At 41.2% G+C, this 19,585-nt stretch overlaps 1 protein-coding gene across 5 annotated transcripts; it reads left to right on the top strand.

The window, feature by feature from the left end:
* Positions 1,047-19,004, top strand: LOC109719217. 5 transcript variants are annotated; one of them, XM_020245765.1, is made up of 4 exons: positions 1,047-1,767; positions 18,002-18,067; positions 18,645-18,817; positions 18,896-19,004. In XM_020245765.1, the coding sequence occupies exons 1-4, from the start codon at positions 1,691-1,693 to the stop codon at positions 18,916-18,918; spliced, it is 339 nt and encodes a 112-aa protein (XP_020101354.1). In that variant the 5' UTR covers positions 1,047-1,690; the 3' UTR covers positions 18,919-19,004. The 5 variants fall into 5 exon arrangements, 1 of the variants encoding a protein (XP_020101354.1); XR_002218646.1 differs by lacking the exons at positions 18,645-18,817; positions 18,896-19,004 and adding an exon at positions 7,459-7,515 and having other exon boundaries at positions 18,002-18,262; XR_002218649.1 differs by lacking the exons at positions 18,002-18,067; positions 18,645-18,817; positions 18,896-19,004 and adding exons at positions 6,535-6,667; positions 6,797-6,871 and having other exon boundaries at positions 1,047-1,762.

Raw genomic sequence — 19,585 nt, 5'->3', positions numbered from 1 at the left:
CTTATCTGATGTGGGACTATTGGTGTATCACTGCTTTTAATACTTTTGAAATTCGTTATGTAGCTTCTCTTATTTATCAATCAATTCTTATTTACAGGGTCCTTTTCTAAATTTTCCCTTTTCTTTGTCTGTTGTGAATATCATGTTGCTGATATTTTGGATATGGAACTTACATTATGAAATGTAAGAAAGCTTGAAATGATGGTGTATGGAGTTGTGCATCAAGAATGGGAAAATTATATTGACCAGTAACACATTAGGCAAAATAGAGCTAAATCTTAAGTTTTTTGCGATAGCCAGAATGGATCATGCCTTTGTGCTCTATCTAGGGCTATGCAACTTAATATTGAAATCGCAGTCTGTGGATTCTCCTACATTCATAATATTTGAATCATGATCTATTTGCAGTTAATTAGCCTAGCAAATTAAAAACATGAAGCAATAAGTTTGAACATATTATGCAAATCCACAGATGATTTATGTGGTCCTTCAAGCTGCTTATCCAGTATTACAAAATCTTAGATAAAACTTGGTCCTACATATGGAAAATTCGAAATTCATTTTAGGATTTGAAAAGGTTTATTATAGGTATGACATCACGATTATGCATGTGGAGGAACATATGTAACCTTTACCAAACCTTTTTTTTATTATTATATTTTGATTGAAGATCTTCAGCTCTTTGTTAACTCTTTGTTTAGGATATCTTTACCTATTGTTTTACTTCTATATCTTTTGATTTGTTCCATATTTGTTTGCGATACTTTCTACTGATTTACATGCAACAACCTGCCCTGGCTGCATTATGCACCGACCTGCCCTGGCTGCATTTGGTCTCATTCATGCCTCTCGCTTCTCCGAAATAGTAGATATATTCAGCCATACATTCTTTTTCTACTTCACCATTATCTTCTTGGTCTCTTTTCTTAGTTCCTTCCAATTCTCTTAGATCTTGCAAATCCAATTATTTTATTGCAAAATTAATTAAAATAGAATTTCATCGTCGAATGAAGTTACATGACACAGTTCTCATTACTGGAACTTAACTCAAAAATTGCACAATGAATTTGTTGATTCGGAATCACAGGATCGGTCGATGTTACATTTGATGAATCAATTTTTTTTCTGCCTATGTTATGTCCCTCTATCTTGTTTTGACCGATGAATCATGAATTTTCCATTGGAATTAAACTAATTCTCTTAATTGGTTTTTATTACCCTCGTATATGGGAAAAATGGATAACCTATCAGAACATCCACCTTGGGAAATAAAATCAGAGAGTTCATGATTATAGTTTTTACTCGAAGTAAGTCATACCCCGATAGTCAATTCAATTTGGAAACTAGTGCTTGTTGGTCTTTTGATTCTATCTTATACAAGAAAGGACTTGAATTTACTTGAATTATAGGTTGATACTTGATAGCGACAAAATACGTTGGCATTTCGGCTGAATTTTCCAATACAGTTGCTAATGAAATGGGACTTTCTTTTGATTTCTTTAGTAAATCAATTAAGAGTTAGAATTTCTTTTCCTTTTAATCACTTATTTGGTTTATTTGCTTCTGATATCGCCATTCCTCTTGAATTTCATAAATAAATTGTTGCTCCACTTTGTGCTCTGTATGAACTCAGTTGTGAATATCTCATCATTGTAGCTGATAACTCTTTGCGGCAGCGATTTTGTTTTGCATGCAGGCGGACATATCTCAGCATTGGACTGGTGCTGTAGGATCCAATACAAGCCTGACACCAATATTAGTTGTGAGGTGCCTTCTAAGTTTATTTATGTGCTACTTGACTATTTGCGGAAGAGTCAAATGTTTTTTCTTATATATCCATGTCTGAGTTTATATACCTTTTTTGATGATTATTCATGTAAAAATATGCAAGAAAGAAGCTAATTATGGTTTTCTTCAGAAGCATGAATTATTTTATGACCTTGCTGCCTGCACTTGTTTGTTCTCCTCTCAAAGTTTCATTTACGTGGCCTAGTGCCATCAAAATCATGATTTTATTGATGTTCCTCTAACATCATTATTCAGACGTGATCTATAAGTAACCTTTTGATTTCTATTTCTTATGCAAACTGACTAACCACAATGACAATTCTAAACTGTGCCTTTGACCACTATAAATTGTAAACTACTGCTTGCTTTATCTTCTTTTCTGGCTTTGTGCTTAACTACATAGCACCATTTTCCTGCTTCCTAGCAGAAGTTCACTATCTTAACTACATAGCACCACTTTCCTGCTTCCTAGAAGAAGTTCACCCTCCTACCTCTACTCATCACAAGATAGGTTCCCCTTTCGTTGGAAGAGGTGCCATCCAGATCTGGTGTCTCTTAAATCTGAATGAGGACGTCAAACCTTATTCAGCAGTGCCTAAAAGTAGAGCCAAGCCTAAAAAGAACTAGCTAGGGAAGTAGAGCAAGATACGTTAAATACTATGAAGGTATTAACCACATCAAGGCCTAGAGGGAGACCAACGAGAAGACCAATTCCAAATCCTTCAAGTGGCGAAGGTGGATCAAGTCTGCCAAGACCCAGAGGAAGACCTACAAAGAGACCAATCCTGGCTTTTGATGATTCCAAGGAACCTCTTTTAAAACAACCATGAGGAAGACCTAGAAAGTATCCAACATCAATTATCGATGATGTGAATGGCAAAGTGGAGTATTTGCTATGTAATAAACTTCAAGCTGTTTTTCTGGAGGATAGTGTACTTCCTTTGAGTGTTGATTCGAGGGAAGCTGCACCTGGATTGCATGCTTTAATAGATATAAATTGTGAGAAATCAACTCAAAAAAGGCCTGAAGGGCGACCTAGAAAGAAATCATATTCAAGCAGAAAATACACATTGGAGATTTGATCGACTTCGAATGATTGTGGTATCAATCAGATTGAAATGTAAACGAAGCTATTCTCTCTTGAGAGTTGCTTCATCAGATGCTTTATTAGCATCGCCTGATGGGATTGATGTGACTTCTAAGGAAGAATTAACTCAGTGAAGGGGTCGAGGGAGACGGAGAAAGAAACCACTTTCAAGTGGAGACAGTTCCTTAACGGCTTCTGGTGCTAAAGCAGAGAAAGTTATGGGTATGCTGCCCACTTCCAGTGAACTTGGGGCTTTAACTGAAAATAGCATGTTAGATCAGTGGCAAACAGGTCATGCATTTGCTGCAGAAGTGTTTGAAGGATCTACTCACAGGACCTTGTTAATTAAGCCTGGTGAAAATCGAAGTACTAAAGAAGAAAAAAGGGAATACAACTCCAGGACAATAAATGAAGATGGATTCCCAAATAAAACTTTGTTAGGTGTTTGTGAGAATGAGTTACCAGTTGAAATTAGAAGTGCATCTTCCCAAAATGCTGCTCCAGTTATGTCTCTAACAAACGATGACAAATTGATTGCATGCACTCAGAAACCTAGAATAAAGGAGGAGATTGAAGCTTCCGGCAAGAATAGTAGATATCAAGCTTCGTCAGCCAATGATGCAGACAATAAATTGTCACGCCCCAATCTCCGCCAATTTGGTCGGGTTCGGGTCACATCAACAGACGCCGAACGAACAGAGCCTCCCCTGTCCGCCCAAGGCTCTAAAACATGTATAATAAAGCAATCAAACAATGAGATTAGCATTTATACAAGGCTTGCACGAGGGCAAGCAACAACGGAAGCGAAAGCTCTAATCTATCATACTCAAGATACATAATACTTGATTGCTTTTGCACCAAATAAAAGTAAACTGAACTATTACATTTCTTGCTTTCATTCATAATTCTTTACATTTAGCCATTCACCAAATTACATATTTGTTATCAACTTTACAACTTTCTCAATCAACAAAAGAAGTTGATACATGTAAACCAAAAGGAAAATGACTACAAAATGTGAAAAAGTCCCTGTGGCCGCTATCTACGGCGCTAAACCCTTGCCTCGGTTCTCCGCCGCCCCGCTCGTTCTAGGACCTGTAGGGTTAGTGGTGTGAGAACTATAACGAAGTTCCCAGTAGGTTCGACATCCGACCTCGCCGACTTACCCACTAGGTTTATTCAGGCATAAGTATGACAAGGGAAGAAAAGTAACCAGTACTAATGCATCTAATACTATGCCTGCGAAAGAATGTCAGTGGATATAGGTAATCAACAATATATAGTATGCATGCATGCATGTTTTTTATCATTACCTTGTCTTTCTGTACCCAATCTTACCGGTTAACTTTGTTAACCCCAATAGCTCACCATTCCATCTCCCGTCTACCGGGAGAGGCTTTAAGCACAACCACCCGAGGGATCGTTGACGGGGTACTTCCCCGTTGGTGTCTACACTTCAAAGTACACCGCTTGTGGGGGAGCGACCTCCCACAAGCCCAAATCCATGTGAGCCTCGATCCAATCCTCAAGTTGAGGAAACTTAGCCGCTAGTCACAATGCCAATGCCATGATAGGTTTCTACCTTTTGTTCATGTCATGTTCTATATTGTTCTTGTCTCAATACCATTATTGTTAAACCTTGTGTAACAATTTCATTCTCATGGCCAATCATATCTCTATTGTCATTGTCACCCTTGTTTACTACAATCAAGGTCCAAGTCTTGCATTCATACATCTTCTAGGGTTCTACATATATGTCCATTATGGTTCTTGTTTAATCACTATGTTCAACTACGTTAGAAGCACAATATTGAAATTCTAACCACTAATCACATGTAAATATCCCTACTATGCATGAATGACTCTATTTACAAGTATGCTCAACAAAGGTGACAATAGACATAAAGGGGAATCTGATGATTCCGGCGTGCACCCCGCACCTTGAGTGATAGTAGATGAAGAATATGGCGACTCCCGAACGTTACGAACGCCGAGTCCGCGTCCTATAGTCAAAATAGTGCCAAATTAGGCCCTTTATACATGAACTACTCTTAAACATTTTTGTAACGTTAAACGGAATTGTCCCACGCGTCGGGGGCACCCCCAATTGGGTTTCTACGAGGTCAATTCGTCCCCGAAAAATCCTAGGGCAAAAGCCCCAAATTTGAGCCCTAACAATCAAGGCTTAAAGTGTCGTGGCACGGGGGCGTGCCGTTACAGTCCTNCACATGGGGGGGGTCCGAGACCCCCCCTGTGCCGTGCCCCCTTCTTGGGGGCACGGCACGGCACGCCCCGTGCCGCACGGCACGGGGCGGCACTGTGATCCATGCTAACAATGCCCTATATAGAATGCTCCTAGATTGATCTCATCCCTAAGCAAATGATAGCTTGGATTCACTTAAAAAGCATCCTAACCAAGTTCCTAAGCCTTTGGAACCAACCCTAGGGCATCTACTTTGAGCCCTAGTGATCCACCATGAGAGCTCTACAAGAAAACCATGGATTTCATGGTTTCTTAGCTCAACAAGGTTTCTAAAGCTAGGAATAAACTCAAAACCCTAAAACTTTGGGTTAAAATCCAAACCCTAGACTCTCTTGAACCAAAACCTCACCTTTGCCCAAGTTCCACCAAGCTCCTTCTTGTAGGTGAGCTTGCTAGATCCTCCAAAGCCTCCAAGATCACCTTCTCCAAGCTTCTTCTTCTTCTTCTCCAAGCTCTAGAGGTGTTTCTAGAGAGAGAAAGGAGAGAAAGTGAGAGAGGGTGAAGTGGCTGTGAAAGGAGAGAAGGGATGGGCCATATATTATGTTGCAACATTTGCAACTAAGCCCCCTAACTCTTTTCTCTGTGCACTGCCCAGACTGGGCAATTTTCGCAGCGAGGGACCGATCTCCCCGACCAGGGACCGGTCCCCGAGAGCTTCTTCCGCAGACTGCGCAGGCTGCGCGCGATGCAACCGGTCTCTGCCCGAGGCAACCGGTCTCGGGGGACCGGTCTCTCCTCGCAGGGACCGGTTCACGAGAGCTGATTTTCCAGGACTTAGCCAATTTTTCGGCCGTCTTACTGCCTACGCGTTTGGGGACCGGTCTCTCCCACCAGGGACCGGTCCTCGAGAGCACAAAACCTGCAGTTTTGCAGATTTTGGTTTCTAAAGCTCTCGAAGATCCCCAGTAATGCACTTTTGTATTATTTGATGCCTTCGGCCTTTCCGAAGTGTACCAACCTCGCACTTTGGTCAATTTGACCAAAGTTCGAATTTAATTACTGAGGTTTCGGTATGTTACATAAATTCTCTATGAAAGTTGTGCCAACACCTGACAATGATTGTAAAGATGTGATACTCATGAACATAGAAGTATCTCAGGACCTTCTGAATCAGATTAACATGAGTTCTCCATTCGCAAACGACATTGCTTCGCCAAGGATTATCCTCTGTCTAGGACATAACAGAAGAGTTGCCTGGGATGTGAAATGGAGACCTTGCCAAGGCAATAGTTTAGCAGGCAAAACTCATATGGGATATCTTGCTGTATTATTGGGGAATGGCATTCTCGAAGTGTACAATGTCTATGCCCTAATTTAATCGATTGTTTTCTCATGATATTTTATTTGGTATGAGACCAAGATATACTATTTATGGCTATTTCTTTGACATATACAGGTGGGATATTCCTCTTCCTGGTATGGTCCAATATATATATTCTTATGCTCAAAGTGAGGGTACTGACCCTCATTTTGTGAAGTTGGAACTAGTATTCAGAAGCTCAAAAGGTGAAATGTGGAGACAAACAAAGGTAAACCAGTTAGAAGCTTTTTAATTGACTAATATTCGTTTTTCTACTTGAATAAGATTGATTGCTTTTTGCTTGGTTTTAGCTGTTTTAAGCAATTTTTTCCCGTCTCTTGTTTTTGTGGGAATGCAGCATTCTTTTGGCTGTTGAGTGGTCACCTTCTTCTCTCCATGATTTGTTGTTAGCTGGGTACCTCGACTGAGGGGTAAGTCAAACAGAGACAATTATGAAATTATATTCCAAACCTATTTTTTTGAGATTTATCACTCATATATATTCACCATCCATCTAAATTCTAAAAGGATAACTTTGTTAAGTAATGTTGCTGACGATGTAGTTTTGTTTTTTATAGTTATGTTGACACTTGACACTACATATTCTATTGAAGCCATTTAATTTGTTAAATCCCCTTGAGTTTCTCCTATCTTGATTCTCCTTTACATAAATAAATTGGTCTTAAATTTATTGAAATCTCCATATTTCAGGTTGCATTATGGAAGTTTCCTTCACATTCCTCATCTAAAGGTATGGAGAGAGAGGCACTTTATATTTAGGTTACTTGCTATATAGGTATTCTGGCTGCTATCATATAATTGTTTTCCTGACTTATATTATACTTTCATAGTTGTGTGCTTATCACATAGTTCTCAATACAAATTAGCATAATGTCATGGTAGAAGGTTTTTGTGTAGTTTAATTGCAAAATTCAAATTGCAAACTTCATCTTGCTTTTGTTGCATAAATATATATCATTATGGAGAAGTGGTCCTTATTGTGCATTTGTCTGTGTACAGAGTCAAAGCCCTTGGTTTGCTTTACTGCTGACTCTGTTCCCAGGTGCCATATGGAAGGTAACTGCTGCTGTAGTTATTTAACTTCTATTTTATTCCGTAATGTTAATTTTCTTGATGCAAAATCTACTTTTTAGCTATCAATAGCATATGGTTTGTTGTTGCTTTTCTCAAAGAAACATCTGAGTTCATGTTCCCTATAATTTTAACTGCTATCAATGACCAGACAGTTAAATTATTGAGAGCCATATTTTGGCTGTGCCCCAACTTCATTAGGATGATTCAAATAATATGTAAATCACTGAAGACTGTTCTTTGCATCTTTTCTATATTTATTGAACTTGTTCCTATGTTCTAGTAGATAGCATGTAAATTCTGCTGTAAGGAAGAAAGGATGCCTCTCAGATTTCAAAATAAAACCCGAGATGTGTATCGTAGATTATGAGGTTTTGATTGTCTCCTAGTTATGTACTTATAGGCCCGTTTAGCCTAGCTTCTGAAGAAATGATTTCTAAAAAAGTGATTTTGGTTAAAAACTGTAAGTGTTTGGCTGAGTTTAGATAAAAGAGATTTTTCTGAAGTGATTTTGAAAAACTGTTTGGCAAAATTTTTTTGATGTTTGCATAAATTAATATTTTTATTGAATTTTATTTTAAAATAATTTAAAATCTAAATTTAAATTTGAATTAAAATTAAAATTTTTAAATTTCAAAATTGTACAAAATTTAAAATTTGATATTTTAATTTAAAAAATAATTNAAACAGTTTACTGCACTACGTACCTGTACTCGAATTGGAGTACCGGTACCCGGCACCCAGACTCGCAAAACCCGAGCCTCGATCAATTGGGTTAATCGAGTTAAAATTTAAAATTTGAAAAAAATTTAAAATAATTATGAAATTTAAAATACCAAATTTAAAATTTAAATTCAAAAATATAAATAATTATGAAATTTAAAATATAAAATTTTAATATTTAAAAATATAATTTTAAATTTTAAATTTCAAACTTTAAATTTAAAATTTAAAATTCAACATTTAAAATTTGAAATTGAAAATTGAAAATTTGAAATTTGAAATTTGAAATTTGAAATTTAAATTTTAAATAATCATGAAATTTAAAATATAAAATATTAATATTTAAAAATATAAATTTAAATGTCACGCCCCGGATTACTCGTTCCTCGGGCACGCCGACAAATCCGCCGTATACGAAAGAATTTTCCCTGTATACGAAGCCTTAGCTGTACCTGTAATTATACAATACTACAACTAGTAGGATAGAGCTGCTAAAAGAAATGAGATATATAAAACTGAAGTTCACTATACATACAAACATCCAGGTATACAAACAGCTCGCCCAGCGAGATACAGCAATAGTATGTATATGAACTCAAAAACTACAACTACCTGTAGCTGGTACTCCACTAGCTCTGGCTCGTCTGGTAGGGCTCTAACTCGCGACGCCCTTGCCACGATCAAGATCAGCAGCAGCAGCAGCCGCAGACGGCGGCTCTGCAAAATGAAAAGTAACAACTGGGCGTGAGAACTACTACAAAAGTAGTCCTCAGTGGGTACCGCTCTCAAAAATCATCAGTTCACCCACCAAGTCTACAGAAGTAAGCAGGAATAGTAGGAAAAGCTGGAATAAATCTACAGCTAAATGTCACTACACTATCATGCTCTAACACTAACCATCTGTAGTAAAATGTCAATCCTCGCCCAATCTCACTAGGGACTGTAAACATACCCGTCTCAGGGACTGTGAACACACCCGTCCCGCTTGTTGAAGCTAAAGCTACCTCCACACTAAGCAGTCCGTGGAGAGCAAGTCCAACCAGGACAGTACGACACCAACGCAAACGCACAAAGGCCGACTCCGGAGTGGCACTCGTGGGCGCTACCTAACCAAGTATGCAAGCGTGTCTCTGTCGAGCTCAATCAGGCTCTCACAGGCTAAAGTCAAGTAAACAGGGTCTAACATGTCTAATAACCAAAACGCACGTGCCCTCGGCACAATCTGATGCAAAAACAATAATCTGGGTCCACCGTCAACCTCAACGGTTCCCGACAATCTGGAACAGTCTGAACAATACTGTAAAAATAAGCTCGGCATCCCAGTACGAGCGTAAAATTATTCAACACTATCCTGGGTATCCCCCGCCCACAAACTACGGTGATACAAACAACTACGGTTTCTAGAGCTAAATCTGGTAACGTTAATATATGACAGTGTAGAATCGCTGGTTTTCTCCTAAGTCAAATCCACGTCCAACATGTATAAATTGTCTAAAATTATTACTTTATGCTCCAAACTCAGATTCCACATATAAATATGCCAATCACGAATTCGAGCTAAAATAAACAAGATATACGAAGACACAAAAATACACGCTATCAACTAGGCTTAGGAGTAGAAACCCGATGATTAACCCACCTCGAACGCTAATCCAACAACGACGAGAAGTCGATAGAAGAAGAAATCCCACGCTCGCCCGACCTCCAACGGCGCTACCACGATGCACGTAGGCTCAAACGGCTCGCCGGCACGAAGTCGACGTCGATCCAAATCCCAACCGAAGTCTCCACCCAACTCACGTTCAAAGTCTAGAGAGAAAGAGAAAGAAAAAAAATTAATTAGCAACCCCCAAAGCTCCTCCACTGCCTGCCACCTGTAATTAAGGCGATGGGATTGATAAGGATTGGCAAAAGACCAAAAGGCCCTTTTACCAACTCCTCATTCCACCTAGGATACAACATCCTCCCCTACTATAAAAAATTTCGTTCTCGAAACTTAACACATGTCTCAAACTTGAGTCTCAAACAAGTAGGGATAGGACTCCCGCATCACCGTCTCTGGCTTCCAGGTCGCCTCACGCTCCTCGTGATGACTCCATTACACTTTTACATAAGGAATGACCCGATTGCGCAATTCCTTCGTCTCACGAGCAGGAATCCGCACCGGTCGCTCCTCATATCTTAAGTCCTCGCCAAGCTCGAGTGGAGTGAAGTCGATCACGTGCGAGGGATCAAACACGTACCTCCTCAAAGCCGAGACGTGGAAAACATCATGAATACCGGCCAGTTGTTGGGGTAAGGCAATCCTGTAGGCAACTGGTCCAACTCGCTTCAATACCTCAAAAGGGCTCACAAAGCGTGGACTGAGCTTTCCACGCACTCCAAATCTGCGTATGCCTCTGGACAGCGATACTTTGAGAAATACATGATCTCCAACCTGGAACTCTAAGTCTCGTCTCCTGATATCGGCGTAGCTCCTCTGGCGGCTTTGGGCTGTCAAAAGGTGTCGTCGCACAGCTTTAACCTTTTTCTCAGCTTCGATCAGAATCTCAGGCCCCTAAGTCTTTCTTTCACCCACATCACTCCAAAACAAAGGGGATCAACATCTGCGTCCATACAACGCCTCAAACGGAGCCATCTGAATGCTCGTTTGATAGCTGTTGTTGTACGCAAACTCAGCCAGTCTCAAATGTCGATGTCACCCTCCTCCAAAGTCCAGGACACATGCCCTTAGCATGTCCTCCAGAGTCTGAATGGTCCGCTTTGACTGACCATCTGTCTGTGGGTGAAACGTCGTGCTGACTGTAACTGCGTACCCAAGGTTGTCTGCAGACTCCTCTAGAAGTGTGATACGAACCTTCGATCCCTGTCTGAAACGATCGACATCGGCACACCATGTAGTCTGACAATCTCATCCAGATATAGCTGCGCGAGTCTCTCCCTGGACCAGGTGGTCTGAACTGGTAGGAAGTGAGCAGACTTAGTTAGTCTGTCCACTATCACCCAAATAGTATCGAAACCACCCTGAGCTTTAGACAACCCTACGACGAAGTCCATCGTGATCTGCTTCCATTTCCATTCGAGCACTGACAGACTCTGAAGCTTGCCAGCAGGCACCTGATGCTCTGCCTTCACCTGTTGGCAAGTCAAACACTGAGCCACATATCTGCAATGTCTCACTTCATTCCATTCCACGAGAATTGTGCCTTTAAATCCTTATACATCTTGGTTCCACCAGGGTGAACCGTATAAGGTGAACAATGAGCCTCTCTCAAAATCCTCTCTTGGATCTCTAAATCTATAGGCACACACAGTCGGTCCCTGTACCCCAATACTCCTGAACTGTCCACTACAAAACCCTCTACCTGTCCCCTCTCTAGCTGTTCTCGAATCCTCAACAAGTGCGGGTCTCCACTTTGTTTCTCTTGGATCCTATCCAATAGAGTGGACTGTAAAACCATAGGCATCAGTCTTGCAATAGACCCAGGGGACACAATCTCGAGCTTCAACCGCTGCAGCTCCTCGAGTAACGGCCTCTGCTGAGTAACCAACATGCTCAAGCTCTGCACTGCCTTCCTGCTCAACGCATCTGCCACCACATTCGCCTTGCCGGGATGATACTGAATACTAATATCATAGTCCTTCAATAACTCTAACCATCGGCGTTGCCTCAGGTTCAACTCCCTCTGGGTGAATAGATACTTGAGACTTTTATGATCGATGAAAATCTCGCAGTGCTCGCCATACAAGTAATGCCGCCACAACTTTAGGGCAAAAACTACTGCGGCAAGCTCCAAGTCATGCGTAGGGTAATTCTTCTCATAATCCTTTAACTGCCGTGAAGCATAAGCAATTACCCTACCATGCTGTATCAGCACACACCCCAAACCACTGTGCGATGCATCACTGTAGATCACAAATCCTCCCCCCATCACTGGAAGGGCAAGGATAGGAGCTGACATCAACCTCTGTCTCAACTCATCAAAGCTCCTCTGACAGTCCTCACACTATATGAATCTAATCCCCTTTCGAGTCAATCGAGTGAGGGGTGTGGAAAGCTTCGCAAAGCCTTCCACAAACCGACGGTAACACCCTGCCAGTCCCAGGAAACTCCTCACCTCAGTCACCGTCGTCAGTCTGGGCCAATCCCGAATAGCATCAATCTTCTTCGGGTCCACTGCTATTCCAACTACAGAAATCACATGGCCTAAGAAAGCAACCTCCCGCAACCAGAACTCGCACTTCTTCAACTTGGCGTACAACTTCTTCTCTCTCAGAAGCTGTAGCACAATTCTCAAGTGCTCATCATGCTCGGTATCACTCCGAGAGTAAATCAAGATGTCATCAATGAAAACTATCACAAATCTATCCAAGAACGGCTTGAACACTTGGTTCATCAAATCCATAAATGCTGCAGGGGCATTTGTCAATTCAAACGGTATCACAGTAAACTTATAATGCCCGTACCGAGTCCGAAAAGCCATCTTGGAAACATCCTCGGCCCTCACCCTCAACTGGTGATAACCTGACTGGAGATCAATTTTCAAGAAGACACAAGAGCCTTGCAGTTGATCAAACAGATTATCGATGCGTGGCAAAGGATACTTGTTCTTGATGGTCACTTTATTCAGCTCCCGATAATCCACACACAACTTAAGTGAACCATCCTTCTTCTTTACAAATAACACCGGTGCTCTCCAAGGCGACACACTGGGTCTCACATACCCTTTATCCATCAGATCCTGAAGCTGCGCCTTTAGCTCTCTCAGCTCTGCCGGTACCATCCGATAAGGTACCTTTGAGATTGGTGCAGTTCCTGGAACTACATCAATCACAAACTCAATCTCCCGCTCCGGCGGCATCGTCGTCAACTTTGGGGGAAACACATCCGGAAACTCGCGGACTACAGGGATATCCTCGAGTCCCGGCGTCGCCGTAGGTACCTCTACAACAGTCGCCAGAAAAGCGACACACCCTCTACTCATCATCTGTCGAGCCCTCGCCAAAAAAATCCAGGTGGCAAACAACGTACTCTTGCAGCCTCTAAACGTGAACTCCTCCTTGCTTGGCTCGCGGAATGTCACTGTCCTCGATCCACAATCAATAGTAGCATAATACCGCGCCAGCCAATCCATGCCAAGCACAACGTCAAAATCCTGCAGTTGCCCTAAAACCAACAGGTCTGCGGGGATGATCCACGAATCCAACTGTACCGGACACGACCAACAACACTGCAACCTGTAACACATGGTTGGGGATCTGCACCTCTCGTGCCTGTGACAATGACCCTAACTCTAGACCATGCAATAATGCAAATGCTTGACTAACAAAAGAATGTCAGGCACCGGTATCAAAAAGAGTACGAGCTCTAATGCTGAAAATCAAAATAATACCTGCCACCACTCGATCGGCTGCTGAAGAGTCCTCCACCTGGGCTACGTAGACTCTGCCACTCGGAGCCTGCTGTCGCCGCTCACCCTGACGTGGCATGGATGCTCTATCCTCCTGGCGGTAGCTCAGTGGCGCCCTGTAAGACTGCTGAGGTACAGGCTGAGCTGATGCTGATGAGGGTGCTGGTGATGCTGCTCGAGGACAAACTGCCCTCATATGTCTTGGCTGTCCACATCCATAACACCGGCCCTTTCGCTGCTCACACTGTCGATGCCAGTATGGTCCTCCACAAATCACACACTGCGGCGGTCCCTGTGACTACCTCTGCTGACGAGGTCCTCCAGAACGCTGACACCCCGAAGACCCACGACCCTGAGAGTGTGATCGTGGAGGTCTCGGCGGACGCTTGCTACTCGACTGTCCTTCGTCGTCTGGAGCCGGGCGCTTCCTATCCTGACCTTGCTCCTGTATCTGCATCCGCTCACGGATCGATGCATCACCTCTCTCTACCCAAAGAGCATGCTCCATAGACATGTCCAAGGTCCTCAACCTCTGCGCCTGAACGAACCTGAAGATTTCCGGCCTCAAACCTCGCTCAAATAGGTAAACTCTGTGCACCTCGTCCCGGGCCACAAATGGAACACAGTTCAGGAGTCGAGTAAACTCACGGATGTACTCCTGAACTGGTCGCTCTCCTTGCTGAAGCTTCTTCAAATCCTCCTCGAGCTTCTGCTTTACACTGTTGGGAAAATACATCCCATACAGCATGCCGCAGAACTCATCCCATCTCATCTGCAAAGTCACCAACCTGTAATCTCGTCTCACTCTCTTCCACCATGCAAGTGCATCTCCTGTCAAGCAGTAAACTCCCAGGTGTACCTGCTCCCGCTCAAGAATAAATAAATCCTCGAACAGTTTCTCTATCGTGATAACCCGGTCCTCGACAACCCAGGCCTCTGAATATCTGCCATCAAAGGTCGGTGGATCAAAACGATGAAAGCGGGCGAGTCTCTCAGCCATCCACTCATGCTCAGCCTCAGTCAGCTGTGGGGCCTCACCAAAAGCTGCAACTGGCCCTGGAGGAACTGCCACTGGTGGGGGTACTGTTGCTGGTGTAGACGAAGGTGGAACTAGCTGCTCTGGTACTGTGCTCTGGAGTGGAGCTAACCTCTCACATATCCTCTGTAACAACTCCCCCTGCTACCTCGTCACCTCTGTCAAGGCAGCCAACTGCACCCTTAAGTCAGGGGGTGCGCTCGCCTCTGGTCGCGCACTCGGCTCTGCCTGCTCAGGCATCTCAGGAGGTACGGCACACTCCTGCGTCGACTATGCATGCTCCCGCAACGACGGTCGACCACGACGTCGATACATAGCTGTCCAAAAAGAAAAGAGGGTTAAATAAAACACAAACACTCTCGACCCAATCAAGCGAAAGTCTAGAAGGCGGCCCCTGTTTCTCCTCAAAATTATGTCGTCTGCAGCCAACATAATTTTTCTGGACCGAAACAGGCACTCCTTCAATCACTCACTCCATTCTAGGAGGAGTTAAAACAATTCAATCATTGACTTTCGTGATAAATCACGCCTCTCGCGTCTTGCCCTCCTAAGGTTTGCCAAACTTAGGTTATCTAGGTCCCAACGACCTAATTCTAAGTTCTGATACCAACTTAACCTGTCACGCCCCGGATTACTCGTTCCCCGGGCACGCCGACAAATCCGCCGTATAGAAAGAAATTTTTCTTGTATACGAAGCGATAGCTGTACCTGTAATCATACAATACTACAACTAGTAGTATAGAGCTGCTAAAAGAAATGAGATATATAAAACTGAAGTTCACTATACATACAAACATCCAGGTATACAAACAACTTGCCCAGCGAGATACAGCAATAGTATGTATATGAACTCAAAAACTACAACTATCTGTAACTGGTACTCCACTAGCTCTGGCTCGTCTGGTACGGCTCTAACTCACGACGCCCTTGCCACGATCAAGATCAGCAGTAGCAGCAGCCGCAGACGACGGCTCTGCAAAATGAAAGGTAACAACTGGGCGTGAGAACTACTACAAAAGTTGTCCTCAGTGGGTACCGCTCTCAAAAATCATCGGTTCATCCACCAAGTCTACAGAAGTAAGCAGGAATAGTAGGAAAAGCTGGAATAAATCTATAGCTAAATGTCACTACACTATCATGTTCTAACACTAACCATCTGTAGTAAATGTCAATCCTCGCCCAATCTCACTAGGGATTGTAAACATACCCGTCCCAGGGACTGTGAACACACCCGTCCCGCCTGTTGAAGCTAAAGCTACCTCCACACTAAGCAGTCCGTGGAAAGCAAGTCCAACCAGGACAGTACGACACCAACACAAACGCACAAAGCCAGACTCCGGAGTGGCACTCGTGGGCACTACCCAACCGAGTATGCAAGCGTATCTCTGTCGAGCTCAATCAGGCTCTCACAGGCTAAAATCAAGTAAACAGGGTCTAACAGATCTAATAACCAAAACGCACGTGCCCTCGGCACAATCTGATGCAAAAACAGTAATCTGGGTCCACCGTCAACCTCAACGGTTCCCGACAATCTGGAACAGTCTGAACAATACTATAAAAATAAGCTCAGCATCCCAGTACGAGCGTAAAATTATTCGACACTATCCTGGGTATCCCCCACCCACAAACTGTGGCGATACAAACAACTACGGCTCCTAGAGCTAAATCTGGTAGCGTTAATATATGACAGTGTAGAATCGCTGGTTTTTTCCTAAGTCAAATCCACGTCCAACATGTATAAATTGTCTAAAATTATTACTTTATGCTCCAAACTCAGATTCCACATATAAATATGCCAATCACGAATTCGAGCTAAAATAAAAAAGATATACGAAGACCCAAAAATACACGCTGTCAACTAGGCTTAGGAGTAGAAACCCGATGATTAACCCACCTCGAACGCTAATCCAACAACGGCGAGAAGTCGATAGGAGAAGAAATCCCGTGCTCGCCCGGCCTCCAACGGCGCTACCACGACGCACGTAGGCTCAAACAGCTCGCCAGCACGAAGTCGACGTCGATCCAAATCCCAACCGAAGTCTCCACCCAACTCACGTTCAAAGTCTAGAGAGAGAGAGAAGAAAGAAAAAAAATTAAATTAGCAACCTCCCAAAGCTCCTCCACTGCCTGCCACCTCTAATTAAGGCGGTGGAATTGATAAGGATTGGCAAATGACCAAAAGGCCCTTTTACCAACTCCCTATTCCACCTAGGATACTACATTAAATTTCAAATTTCAATTATGAAATTTAAAATATAAAATTTAAAATTTGAATATTTAAAATATAAAATTTGAATATTTAAAATTTTGAAATTTATAATTTGAAGATTAAAACTTGTAATTTAGAATTTAAAATTTTTAAATTTTTAAATTTAAATTTTAAAATATAAAATGTCAAATTTTAAATTTTATTTTAAATTTTATGTTAAATTTTAAATTTGAAATTTGAAAATCTAAAATTTGAGATTTGAATCTTAAAATTTAATATTTGAAATCTATTTTTCAAATTTAAAAATTTAGAATTTAAAATTTAAAAATTCAAAAATGAATCTGAAAATTAAATTTAAATTTAAACATTGAATTTAAAGTTAAAATAAAAATTTAAAGTTTGAGTCCAAAATCAGAATCAGATTTTAAGAAACAGCTTTTTTTTTTGCTTCTGATTCAGGGGCCTTCAAAATCAGTTTTCTGATTCTGAAATGTAGAATCAGATTTTAAAAATTAGGTTGCCAAACGCTCTATTGAGCCAAAAATCACTTTTCAACCCAAAAGCATTTTTTAAAAGCTAGGCCAAACACCCCCTATGTCGTACTGAAGCCTCAACAGGAAACGACAATTGACAAACTTGCAGCTGATGACTAGAAATTTTATTGGAAACCTATGATTACTAATACCTTGGGCATTCCATGTAAGAATACTGAAGGACTTGTTGTTTGGTTTTCCGGTGCAGTGTGGATTTTATGCTATTAAAGTTGGTTGTGATAGAGGGATGAATACAATCAATCTTTTAATGGTTCTTGTTTCGCTACCAAGCTTTCCACATTTACAGTGTGATATTTTGCATGATCTTATGTTGAGCGCATGTCATTTTTGTGTAGCAAAATGTTGAAAAGTTATCAATCTGAAATTGCAATTGACATGTATGTTTGCCTTATGGAATCTTCCATTTATGTTGTCTGAAGATAACACTGTATTCGTGTTATAAGTATATCATTAGAAATTAAAAATAGATTAATTTGTTCCTTTCTTTTTTTCTTCTATGAAAATTAAGCTGAACACTGCTGTTTTATTCTATATGCAGTGATGGGGAGAATCCTAATCTATTTGTGACTGCTGGACATGAAGGTCTAAAATTGTGGGATGTGCGGTATGTATTTTCCTCTACGGCATCGTGCATTTTAATTTTTTGTTTGCTCTGACTCTATATAGGGTTTAACATGTAAACAATGATTGCACGCTTCAGAGATCCATTCCTACCATTATGGGACCTTAATCCTGCTCAAAGACCTGTTTTGAGTCTTGATTGGATAAAGGATTTGAGGTAATATTACATTCTTGTTAATGGGCTTAGTGTGCTATGGTTTGCTTGTCTGTGAGCTCTTCGCCACGTTCCCTTGTGAGCACTCTCTACCTTATCATATAGTTTAACAGGAACTGCGCTAGCCTCTTCAGAAAGGGTTTTGTTAGGGTGTATATGTATCGTCTATTTGTATGTGCGCATGCATCTTTTGAAATACATAAATGCAGGCATAGCCCTACTTTCTAAGGTGGAATAATTATAAGTTAGTATTGGGTTTGATATGTACGAGTGGGAGTATAGGGTTTAATAAATTTTAGTGAAAGGTAAAAACCACCTCTGTTTTTGCTTTCTGTTCTGGTAGTTATCATAAGATCACTATCTGTCTTACTAACAGAACTGTGAATTTCATTATTCTCCCATTTAGATGGCTTGTCATATCATTTGATGATGGCACTATGAGGATCCTAAGCTTAACAAAAGCTGCAAATGATGTTCCTGTCACTGGAGGCCCATTTGCTGGACCAAAGTATCAGGATTTACATGGTTTTACATGTTCAGCATTTGCAATTTGGAGCGTCCAAGTATCACAAACTACAGGTACGCTTATATGTACGTTGTTTGATGTATATAAAGAGGAATTAGCTTGCAGTTCATTGGCATTCCTACCATATGCAGTTTGGAATAATTGGCTGTCATAAAATTGTAACATCTCCAAACAGCGCTTGGTGTGTCGTTTAGGATAAAGTTCTACCAAATATGCTTGGAAGTGCTTAAACCTATGCTGTGAGTTGCCTTGGCAATCTACTGAAGATCAAGCTAGTCTATGCCATCAAATTGAGGCCTGATATTTCCATTCATGTTCAATATACACATAACTTCATAACATTCCTGTAGAAGGTTGTAAAATCTAGGTAGTTTACTTGAAAATGGTCTTTTATATGTATTTAGTAAATATGCTGAAGGCAGTAAAAACTAGATAGTTAGTTCACTTGAAAATGAATCTTTTATATGTATTTAATAAATATGCATATTATTGTTTAGGTGTTGTTGCCTATTGTAGTGCAGATAGTTTAGTAGTCCGCTTTCAGATAAACTACCTCATGCACCAGGTTTTTTATTTTGCACTAATCCTAAATACATCTAAATTTATAAAAGATTAATATTTAATAGATAGGGAGAACTTCTAAACAATCTACCTAATTGTTTTTCGTTGTAGCTTAGTGCAAATTATGTTAAAGATCCGAACCGGAACCGTGTACCATATTTCCTTTGTGGTTCACTTATACAGAAGAGGGACATGTTCTTAACACCAATAGTTCGTTGCCAAATATTCCGTTAAGAAATGTTCCTGTTAGTTTGAAGAAA

This window comes from Ananas comosus, linkage group 13, assembly GCF_001540865.1.
Source record: "Ananas comosus cultivar F153 linkage group 13, ASM154086v1, whole genome shotgun sequence".
Classification (NCBI taxonomy): Eukaryota; Viridiplantae; Streptophyta; class Magnoliopsida; order Poales; family Bromeliaceae; genus Ananas; species Ananas comosus.
This window is presented reverse-complemented; position numbering and strand designations above follow the sequence as displayed.